At 39.8% G+C, this 12,456-nt stretch overlaps 1 protein-coding gene across 1 annotated transcript in view; it reads right to left on the bottom strand.

Annotated features, from left to right (window-relative positions):
- The window catches only part of BUB1B (BUB1 mitotic checkpoint serine/threonine kinase B), a 90,812-nt gene that overhangs the window by 40,134 nt on the left and 38,222 nt on the right, over nt 1-12,456 (bottom strand). The window contains exons 10-11 of the mRNA XM_040332974.1: nt 7,834-7,946; nt 1,333-1,478 (exon numbers count right to left, since the gene is read on the bottom strand). Coding sequence (XP_040188908.1) covers nt 1,333-1,478; nt 7,834-7,946 — 259 coding nt within the window. The remainder of the gene's footprint in view (nt 1-1,332; nt 1,479-7,833; nt 7,947-12,456) is intronic.

Raw genomic sequence — 12,456 nt, 5'->3', positions numbered from 1 at the left:
TAGACTCTTGAATATGCAGCTTGTGTCCCGACCTGTACAAATCAAGATTTTTTTTCTAGTTTTGGTCAACATGAAAAAGGATCACATCCTTTGGGAGATTTCTTCTCACTTGCTGTTTCTCTGGGGCAGGAAGTGAGTGTAAATCCTCAAGTGCGAGGATATCCCATCTTTGAAAGTAGTTACAGGGCATTGCGAGATGTCCCCTCTGTTCCATTCCCCACAGAGTCTGAAGCAGCAATAAAAACTTCAGCAGGTTCTAACCCTTCTATAGTTTATTATAAAACTAGAACAAAAAAAAAAAAAAGCACATGGAGGAAAACCCCAATCCTACTCCACTATGGATCAAGCCACAGTTTCGTCAGATTGGGTGACCCGTCAGAATGTGCAACGTAAATTACATTTAGTCGCCGCCATCTTGCTACACGCCGCACTTCTCCACAGTAAAGCTACACTGAGAAGGGAGCAAGGGGACATCTTGTTACATTCACCGGAGTTTTACATTTTACACTTTTAACAGTAAACTGAGTTTATATAGTAAAATACAATACTTAGAACTCCGTCTGACTGTTTACATGTTGAATTTTAAAAGCAGCGAACTTCAGTCCGATTAGCAAACCTGTGCGATGAGCAGGCTTGCCGCTGCTTTTAAAATGCAACATCTAAACAGTCAGATGGAGTACCAAGTACTGTATTTTACTGTATAAACTCAGTTTACTGTCGAGTGTAAAATGCAAAACTCATGGGTGTAACAAGATGTCCACTTGCCCCCTTCTCAGTGTATCTATCTACTGTGAAGATGAAACATCACTTCTGTTACACATTCTGACGGGTCACCTAATCTAATTAAACACCACCAAGCCCTTTGTGCCAGATTATATTGGTAAACACATCAGTGGTAAGGAACCTGCAAATTCTAGACTGCACATGTCCACATAATGCTAGCCACATACAACCCGATTGTACAATAATCATGTAAAAAAATCAGCAGGCTGCATAGTATAAACAATATCTAGTTCTCAATTATACTAAAGTTGACTTTTAGATATATGCCTGCTTGTCCCTAAAAAAGCCAAATATACAACCTCCCTGGTCTAGTGCTATGTATTGGAACAGACCTTCAGTCATTTTTTCAACTTTCCATCTAATAAATCTTCCGCCCTTGTTGTTTTAACTTTGGATAGTAAAATTCTAGGGCGAGTAGCAATATGAAAACAGCACTTCTGAAGGAATTGGGGCCATTAGAAATAACTTCAAAAGAACTAAAGAAGGCAGTGTACAAATATCTAGGGAAAGTCCATTCGCTCATAGGTCAACATAAAAATCAGAACTTACCTTGGTGAAAGAAGAGCTGAAAGGGAGCAGCGCACAGGATCCACTTTCTCTTTATTTGGAGGTGAACAATCGCTGGACGCTGCCGTCTGCTCAGATTGAGGCTCACTTTCCACGGTCCAAGGAATTGAACTTTCAGCTGGTGCCGCCTGTGAATAAATTCAGAGTAAATGATGCTTCAGTCAGCTGGTTACATTTATAACTTGAAAACAAATAGCAAAATTTGCTGTGCAAATTTTAGACAAAGCAGAAACAAAAATAAAATACATTTTAATAGAATGAGTATGAAAAAATGAAGAGATGTGATTCACTGTGGGGGGCACCACATCTAAAAATAATTGCAAAAAAAGGAGGAAGATGATTAAATGGACTTTAAAAAGGTTTAACTATGGTCCCAAAATGAAAAAAAGAAATTGCTCACACATGTATAAAAATTACATTATGACAAATATAAAATGACATAAAAGACAATATGAAAGGTATGCTGTCTAATTACATCTCCTCGTGTGTATAAATTACAAGACTACACAGAGAGACCTGAATGGATTGGCCCACAAGTCAATCAAAATAACACATATGTGGCAATCCTGCACAGGGATATGGGGGCCACCTCCAGAGTCACTGTGATAACACCAACACACGTTTCACCAAAGGCTTCTTCAGGGGTCATGATGGTACTGAGAGATATAGCAGAATTGGCATCTGGTTACAAAAAAAATATTTATAAATAAATCTCATTGCAATATGTTTAATGCTCAATGTGTAATATTTGTAGTAAAAAAAAAAAAAAAAAAAAAAAGGGAAGAGTCAGTGCTTATGCCTCAACTTGCATGCCACAATCTCTGTATTTGCGGACGATACAGGCAGTCCCTGAGTTACGAACGGCCTCAATGTCGGCCGCTTGTGCTCCACGCTGGTCCTAGATACCTCCGAGGCAGCTATCTTGCCACATCTCACACTGCAGTACTACATGGCCAGAAGAGCCCCAGAAGCTCCCACATCCATGCACAGGCGGAAGCCGGAAACATCCCACATCCCTGCACAGGCGAAAGTTACTCTTACAAGCAGTGTTCGGACCTGCACATAAATTCCACTTACGAACTAACCTACAATCCTTGTGTTCGTAACTCGGGGACTACCTGTACCAAGCTAAGCAGGGCAAAAACTTCTCCGCAGGACGTGGAAACCTTGCAAGAAAATCTGAACAATTTAATGGGGTGGGCAACTACATGGCAAATGAGGTTCAATGTGGAAAGATTTTAAATAATGCATTTATTTGGGCGACAAAAACATGAATGGAACCTCTGGGGGAATCTAGGATGGAAAAGGACCTGGGGGTCCTAGAAGAAGATGGCATGCAATGCCAAGATGCTGCAAGCAAAGCAGACAGAATATTGGCATGCATTAAAAAGGGGATTAATTCCAGAGATAAAATAGTAATTACTTAAAAGTAAGTAGTTATGAGAAAAGGTTACGAGCACTGAACTTATTCTCTTTGGAGAAGAGAAGCTTGAGGGGGGGGGGGGGGATATAATTTTATGTACAAATACCATACTGGTGACCCCACAATAGGGATAAAACGTTCCCGCATAAGGGAGTTTAATAAGACATGCGGCCATTCACTAAAATTAGAAGAAAAATCGGTTTAACCTTAAACTGTGTAGAGGATTCTTTACTCTTAAGAGCGGTAAGGGTGTGGAATTATAGACTGATCATTTGTCAGTGGGCAAACGTACAAAATCAGCAGGGGATCAAATACTTTTTTTCCCCCCATCTCACTTTTTCTACAAAAATGAAATTTTAAAAAAGGTCTGATAACTTGATGTGCAGTCCATGATACGAGAGTAATAAATAAAACAGACCCATCATGCCAAGTCCACACACCCTGTTCCACCGGCAGCCAGCTGTTTTATGGTTTTTGTTCTGCTGATTTTTCTGTTCTTTCATATACAGATTGTTGGTACTTTGTTTATTTTCATTTTTGAAATCCAAATCAGAAAGTGTGGATTGTAAAGTGATGTGTCCCTTTTCATTCTAAGTGCAGTGGTAAGCTCAAGGAAAACTTTGGATTTTTTTTAACATCTCTGCATGACCACACCACACTATTGTTATATATTATGTTGTGACATCAGAAAAATATAAGTTGGAAACTAAGGACTTGTGTTATCTAGAGAAATTCTAATATTGCCAGGAAAAGGTTGTCTGACACAGAGCATGATAGATTTCATACAGGCTGAACCCAGTAATGAACGGTTCACCCGGCTACATGAGAGCAGAAGCTGTATGCAAGGTGCTACTAGGCAAAGTAATAGAAATTATTTTGGTCAATTATTTATCTTTAATGGTCCAACATTCTGTGCAGCAAATATTGCCAAAATTAAATATTAGTCTAATGAAAGGTTAACAAAAACTAAGATTTGTACACAAACAACAATACAAAGTCAAACAATAAAAAAAGGTTGTACCATTGAACCCAGCCACCTTCTTGCCTGTAGCGGGGGAGGCTGGAGACAGAAAACCCATGACTGATGACGTAGGAATCAGCTTCAGTGAAGCCCAGTGCAGGACACACTCGCTGAAGACTAACATTTCCGATTTTGTTTGTAGATTTGATCCCAGTTTTATACCCAAGATGGCAATACCCATACTGAATATGCAGTCATCACCCAGAAGGACGCTTTGTATTCAGTCATTGGATCCTTCTTTCCCAGCTCAAGAAGCCTCCAGAGCTCCATGCTTTAGCAAAGCCTGTGAGCCACCAAAAGTAGGGGTGCAACAGATCAAAAAACTCACGGTTCGAATCGTTCGTACCATTGCCCCCACCTCACTGTAACATCCACCATTGCCCCCACCTCACTGTAACATCCACCATTGCCCCCACGCATCACTGCAACTTCCACCATTGCCCCAACACATCACTGTAACGTCCACCATTGCCCCCACGCATCACTGCAACGTCCACCATTGCCCCCACGCATCACTGCAACGTCCACCATTGCCCCCACGCATCACTGCAACGCCCACCATTGCCCCCACGCATCACTGCAACGCCCACCATTGCCCCCACGCATCACTGTTCCAGTCCAACATTGCCCCCCCACTCGTCATCACCATCACTGTTCCAGTCCAACATTGCCCCAAACACTGTAATAGCCAGTTTAACATTGCCCCCACTAGTATAATCACTGTAATATAATAGCCAGGCCAACATCCAACTCACTGTACTTGTACTACGCGCTCTTGCAGAATAGAAGATCCACGAGCAAAGGGAGGGGTGATGACGTCGCATTCTGTGCCGATCCGAACAGGTCGACCCGTTCGGATCACGGATCAGGCAGGATCCGTTGCACCACTAATCAAAAGAGTATACATTTATATAGATAGTAGAGAACTAGAGTTTTTGGAGTGGTGCATGTTTTTGGTTCCATTTGAAGGACTAGAAGTGTTTTACTTTGGCAGGTAAACCAATCAAGCATGCTAAATTAATTTATTGTCTGTCTTCAGCCTTCCAGTTTAGTAGCCATACTAAAAACTTAAAATGCACACATGGAAGCAGAACAGGCGACGAAAAATGCTGCATTACAGCCCTGAACACTTGCTGGGTCTGTGCAACTCACAGATTCCACCCTAGTTCTGGCCCAGTAGAGATGGGACTAGTAATTAAACTCTGAAGACCCCAGAACAAAAAAAACAAGTGGTCCATGGGGGGGAACTTCTTCTGAAACAGGACTTTGGGAAAAGGTGATCTTTTACATCTGCCAGCCATGCTTTTCCCTCCAGCTTGACACGGACAGTGTCATCAGTAAAAAGCATTTATGACTGCCTTAGTAAATGAGCATGGGATAGGGCCCGGATTCCTCACAGCTGTTTTTATACTACATCGCTTCTTGTTTTACCCGTTATTAAAAGGCGTTACCAAAAGCTGAACATCCCTTCCAGACATTACAAAGAGATATATCCAAACGCCCAAGTCAGGATCTTACGAGTATGCACTTGTCTGTATAGACATGTTTTCTGAATGGCCAGAAGCTTGGCCAGTATTAAATGCTACAGCAAAGGCCACAGCAAAAAAGTGTTTGTAAGTTTGTAAGTACAGAGTTCCCGAAGATAGAGAGAAACTAATTTTTTGGGAGAGTTCTTGCAAGAAGTTTTGGAGGTTTTAATTTATACCTCCTACCGTCATCAATTTAGTGGAAAAAGTAGAGTAACTAAAGGGATGTCAGAAATGAGAAAACCCATGACCTGAATGTCTAATATTATATTTAAGCCCCTAAGGGGACATTGGACCCTCATCCTATGACATTTTGTTTGGGAGTGTGTAACTCGCCAGCTGAAGTTCTCTACTTGGATCTCAGAGAATGTTTCTGATCGCTTAAGGTTTTTGACAAAACTCATTTATGTGTTTTCTCCCCAATTTCATATCCTAACAGTCTGGAAGGATCTCAAACTAAAGCCAGGTGACTTGTGGACTGTTCAGACATTTGTTTATAAGGAAATGTTTGGATACAAAATATAGCGTCTATTTCATGTTTACAAAACTTGAGGGAAAAAGTCACCTGGATACATACCAGACAAAAATGACTAAAAGAAAGTATCTCGTCGTTTGATTTGTTTTCCTCTTGAATCACAGTCTGGGGTACTATTTTTTCAAATACTTTATTTGTAAGGGGTGCAAATATATATATTTAAATGGGAGTTAAAAAGTAGTTTTAGCCATTTTGAAGTCATATTGACTTTTATAGGTCTTCCATTTCATGTAGAATTGTACGTGTTTAACTATGCCGATATGTCCATATTTAAAAATTTTTTTTTTTTTTGCTGTCACAATGTAGAGTATAAGATTTCCTGTCATCTGTGCCCAGTCTTGCCACAAAGTTATATCCAGCTCTGAGCAATCCTATTTTCTTTGTTCGGTGAGATAAAACGGACAAACAGGAGAAAACTGTCCGTTCTTCCCCCTTGCTGTGAATAACAGGTTGTATACATACCTCATGCACTAGCTTTCCTTTTCTAAAGTTATGTGGTTACGTTTCTGGATTTTGACTGGATGTTAGTGATCATAGCAGTATTCAGTGTAGGGGGGAGTGTAGAGGTGGGTGGGGAGTCTGACATCACGACTCCACCCACAGAGCTCCAGACAACAGATCCACCCACATAATCTGCAGTTTTTCAGTTCTTATAACAGACAGAGGGGAGACATTTGACAGGTGAGGATACATGCCGGAGGCATCTATATCCTTATAGATCAGCACTATGGCAGTAGTTTAGAAAGGATGAGAGTGGGTTTACATCCACTTTAAGTTATAAGGCCATTCTGGCCGCATGATCTGTGTGTACAGCAAATTACAGTATAAATATTTTTTTAGCAATCATTTGTTTCAATCACAATGAAAGGTCACTTTGTAAGCTACAGTATTTGTAGCTACTGACTTTACAAAAGACCCCCCCCCCCAACCAGACTGGAGCTCCTCTTTAAGGAAATTGTAAACTCTGCATAGAATTGTATTGTATTTTGGATGTCTACGTATTGCATTCTTTCGAGTCCTGATTTGAATTAGCCTGCCTATGTTACAGCCCGTTACCATAAAAGTACAGTTGTAATATGTGATACCTACGTAATCATGAGTATAAAAAAAAAAAAAAAAAACTTGTGTCTAACAAACGAAACAGTTATTTGGAAAGAAGCCGAGTATCTGTGTGTCTGTTCCCTACTGCAGTAGTTATTCAATTTAGAACCACTGATAAATAGGAGGATAGGATTTGCCCATTTATAAAACTTCCAGAACAATAAAGGCATTTCACCCAATCTCATTAAAAGTCAAAAAAGGGCAGGCAATATAGTCAAAAGCCTTTTAATTTGGATTAAAATTTTAAGGACGGGAGTTGACAATCAACCGAGTACAATTCTATCACTAAGAAAGCTATATATGTTCTTTATGTAAAAAATAAATAATTGCGTTTTCTGTATTTTGGTTTTTCAGGTACTATGTAGGCTGCCATTGCTGGCCTCATGAGAATTCTAGCTGCCCAACAACCAAGATTAATTAATGGCTTCAGTAATTTCTGAGTCACCAACCTAGATAACGAATGCAGATAAAAGGATTCTAACGTCACTATGACATCCCTGATTTCCAGGTTTGTTTTGGATCAGTGAACCAAGAGCTAAAGTCAAAGACCGCTAGCATGTTCAGAAGGAGATTTTCACATTCAAAGAGCATGGCCTGATATGCAAATTAAATGTAGAGAAAAAGTGCTTAGAAGGTTATACAGCAAATTGCACACATAAAAATACAAAATGAAAACATATTTATCATGTTTTAATTTGATTAGGAAGCACAGAGAATGCCAAATAAGTAGAACTGAAGGACATTATACGGAGACACCAGTTTGAAGTTAGACCTGGAAATCTGAGTATAGTGAAGACAGGGTTGAGATTGTTTAGATGGTGCAACAATGTTAAGGTTGAAGCACAGATCAGCCTTGATAATGGCGCTTCTATCCTACCTCCATGCCCACTTGTTCCTGGTTTTCAGCGCATGAGCCTTTTAGCCTCTTCTCCAACTCTTCAATTTGTTTCTCCATTTCATGTTGACGTAGAGCACCGGCTAGAAGATCTTCTGCAAAAGTAATGTTGTCACAGGACAGACAGGTTTAGGAATGTGTCAGAGTAAGGCACAGATCATCACAAAGACCAAGCAGACATGGCAACGATTTATCAAAAACTGCAACAAAAGTATCAGCACTGTCCGTAACAAAATGTTTTATGCCTCAAGTAAAGATCAGTGACAGATTGAGAGCCGGTTTACACAGGGGCGACCACTGGCATCCCAGTAACTGGTGACATCAGTAGTGGATAAGGAGTACATATGGCACCAGCACAGCATCCTTGTTTGCCCCTCCCCTGCTCTAAAGCCTAGTACACATGGGCTGAATGTGGGAGCCATAACACTACAAACTGCAGGTACAAAGTATAATCCCATCATTACAAGGTAAGGCAAACAAACTACACAGGGGATAGAACTACACAAATATCTAGCTATAACTAAACATCTGAAAGTGCACAACACCTTTGAAGCAGGTGGTAGATACCCTTGGATAGGTGGAGATTTACTTGAACAAGAGGATAACCTACCATGGTCCTTTTGAAAGGGAAGGTTTATGCAACTACGTATTAGACAGAACAAACAGAAAATCCATGAAATTGTTCACCACAAGTCAGGAAAAGTATTGTATAACCCACAGAGTATAGCTGATGCGTTTGCAGAATACTATGAGGGCCTATATAATCTAAAAAAAGATCATACTGTCACCCAACCAACCCTAAAAGATATAACCCAATTTCTTGATAAACTTAACATCCCTACAGTAGATTCCGCTACATTAGAAAAATTAAATGATCCTATAACAGTAAATGAAATCAAAAAAGTAATCTCAATGTTACCACTAAATAAAGCGCCCGGTGCAGATGGCCTATCTAGTGAATACTTTAAGGCATTTGAAAATATGCTTTCTCCATACTTGACCAGATTGTTTAATCAAGCTGTCAACACCCGCTCATTCCCTAAGGAAATGCTTGAAGCAATTGTCATCACAATACCAAAGCAAGGGAAAGACCCGACTTCTCCAACTAATTATAGACCTATGTCGCTACTTAATTCTGATTTAAATTTTTTTGCTAAGGTTCTAGCTAATCGACTATTAGAAATTACTCCTTATCTGATTGAACCAGATCAAGTTGGATTCGTGAAGGGACGTCAAGGCCCGGATAGCACCAGACGGATGATTAATCTACTTAGCCATGTAGAGCGCGGTCGGATGCCTTCTCTGCTTCTCGGACTGGATGCGGAGAAGGCATTCGACAGAGTGCACTGGGGATATGTAGCGGAAACCCTTAAGAAATTTGGTCTCACAGGATTTATTTTTGAAGCCATAATGTCTCTCTATACTACACCATCTGCTAGGGTATTTACATCGGGAAGTATATCTAAACAGTTTAGTCTCTCAAACGGTACTAGACAGGGATGCCCCTTATCACCCATTATATTCTCATTAGCAATTGAACCACTGGCGATATCTCTCAGATCTAACCCCAATATCGTAGGAATCAAGGTCGGTCAAATAGAACATAAATTGGGATTATTCGCGGACGACGTTCTTTTAACTTTATCTGCTACCGACACACTACTAGAAGAGGTAACTGCTATCCTAGATAAATTTGGATCAGTCTCTTATTATAAGATTAATCATAGTAAATGTTTTGTACTACCTATGAACATCCCGCCAGACCTAGTTGTTAAACTAAAACAACAATCTAGCTACAATTGGGACAACCCCTCCATTACCTATCTTGGGATTCAACTTACTTACCCACCTAATAAACTGTATGAAGCAAATTATCCCTCCTTATTAACTCAAATCACTCAAGATACACAGTCTATTAAAAATACACAACTATCTTGGATTGGAAGAATAGCAGCCTTTAAAATGAAGACGTTACCAAAAATTCTATATTACTTCCGCTCCCTCCCCATCCCATTACCGACTAAATTTTTCACACAAATTAACTCGAAATTGAGCAACTTGGTCTGGTTGGGAAAGAAACCTAGAATTGCTTTATCTACTATGTCATTGGTTAAAGCTAAAGGAGGCCTAAACCTCCCAGATTTACGCCTATATTACTTCGCCTCACTCCTTGATCAAATGAGATACTGGTTCAGATATTCAAATGATAAATTATGGTTGAACATTGAACGAGAAGTGTCTAAAGGGAAGGATCTATTTTCCCTTTCCATGGCCTGCTATGCTCTACCAAAAATTAATACACCCAACTTCCTAACAATTAGAGCTACTCTGGCAGCCTGGAAGTTTGCTCTAACAAAATTACAGCCGACATGTAACCCAGTCCTAATGCCAATACCACTAGGAGTAATCGATTACTGTAAAGTAAGAATTACTACCACACCCTGGTCCAAACAGGGAATCAATTTTTTTGATCAGCCATCACCCGATGACATACATAAAATAACGAATAAACTCATAGCCAAACCGTTCAATAAAAACTTTGACCCAAAGAAAAGTGTGGAACTCCCTAGGGCGCTGTGGGAATTCTTCACTTCCTATAAAATAAGTGGGAAGAGAGGCATATCCCATATATATATAAACTACTTTCATCTTTTCCAATTCAAACCAAAACTTTAAATATGATTAAATGGGAGAAGGATCTATCACAAACTTTTACGTGGGAAGAATGGCAAAAAGCCATCCATATTAACAGTTCTTCTTCTGCATGTGTAGAACATTGGGAGAACGCCCAGAAAATACTAAACCGCTGGTATTTGACCCCTTACAGACTATCCAAAATATTCCCTAGCTCCTCCCCCATATGCTGGAGATGTGAATCCCACACTGGCAATTTGTTACATACCCTCTGGGATTGTAAAACCTTATCTAGCTTCTGGAATAATGTATCCTCCTTTATCGCATCCTTCACTGGTAATCCAAAAATACTCACACCTGAATTAGCCCTACTAGGTTTAAATCTAGATGTCTATCCTCCTCAATTTAGAACTATAGTTGCCAACTTCCTTACAGCAGCGAGACTCACCATAACAAAACTATGGAAATCTACCTTAGCACCTAACTTATCTGATGTTGTCCAGAGACTCAATACTCAGGCTCACTATGAGCTAATGTTAGCACATAGGAAAGGAACCATAAGTAAATTCATTAAAAATTGGAATGAATGGATTACTCATCCTAGGGCCTCAAATTTTCTGAAGAATTTTAATAATTATTAAGTGTGTTCCTGAACGACTACACTCCTAAACTAGACCGGATGTAAAAGATAACTTCCTACTCACCTTCCCCTCCCCTCCTTCCCTTGATACCCCTTTATGTTAATTTTGATTTTATTAAATAATATAAGATAATGAGCCATAATCCCTTGTTTACAGCATCCCGTTGGGGTAAACAGGGATTGCTAGTTACTTGTTTAAGCATCTGACCACTATCCAACTGGAATAAGGCCCTATATGGTTACTCTTTAGTAAAATGATAATTTGAAGCCTACCCAGGCACACTGTTGAACACATAGTATGACTAAGAAACTGTTGTATTGTTATGACTTTTATTTGTGCTTTATTGTGTATCTTTAAAAAATACAATAAAAAACATTTGAAAAGAAAAGGAAGGTTTAAAAAGTTAAGGGGGGCAGCAGCAATTACTGTGGAATTAAGAGGTCAGTAGTATGCAATTCACAGTGTAGAGGTTGGCGGTATTTAATGAAGTTTAGGGGTCAGGCGTAAATAACAGAGTGCAAAGATGAATAATATGCAACTCAAAAGGTCAAGCGTAAGTAATGCAGAACACAGGAGTCTATAAACCAGAGTTTATAGACCAGTAAAAAAAATAAAAACCCCAGTGGTGATGAAATGCCACCAAAAGAAACCTCTATTTGTATGAACAAAAATTATAAAAAGGTCATATGGGTGCAGTGTTGCAGAACCGCAATTGTCATTCAAAGTGCAGCAATGCTGAAAGCTAAAAATTGGCCTAAGCAGGAAGGGGGTGAAAGTTCCCCGTATTGAAGTGGATAAGAATTTAAGAGTGGTTAAGAGTGGCAAGAAAGCCGTTGTTGAAAGAAAGCCATAAGAAGTCCCATGTGCATTTTGCGAGAAGCCATTTGACCGACACAGCAAACATGTGGAAGGTGCTCAGGATAAATTTAACTTTTTTGCCTAAAAGCAAAACACTATGTGTGGTGGAAAACTAGCACTGCACATCACTCTGAACACACCATCCCCACCGTGAAACATGGTGGTGACAGCATCATATTGTGGGAAAGCTTTTCTTTAGCAGAGACAGGGAAGCTGGTCAGAGTTAAGGGGAAGATGGATGCAGCCAAAATAAGAGCAAATATAGAAGAAAACCTATTAGAGTCTGCAAAAGCCTTGAGAATAGGGTGGAGTTTCACTTTCCAGCAGGACAACGACCCTAAACATACAGCCAGAGCTACAATGGAATGGTTTTGATCAAAGCATATTCATGTGTTAGAATGGCCACAGAAAAGTTTTTGTGGCAACTGGCAAGACTTCAAAATTGCGGTTTACAGATGCTCTCCATCCAAGG

Source organism: Rana temporaria, chromosome 13 (assembly GCF_905171775.1).
Source record: "Rana temporaria chromosome 13, aRanTem1.1, whole genome shotgun sequence".
Classification (NCBI taxonomy): domain Eukaryota; kingdom Metazoa; phylum Chordata; class Amphibia; order Anura; family Ranidae; genus Rana; species Rana temporaria.
Note: the sequence above shows the minus strand (reverse complement) of the source record. Positions and strands in the feature narration are given on the sequence as shown.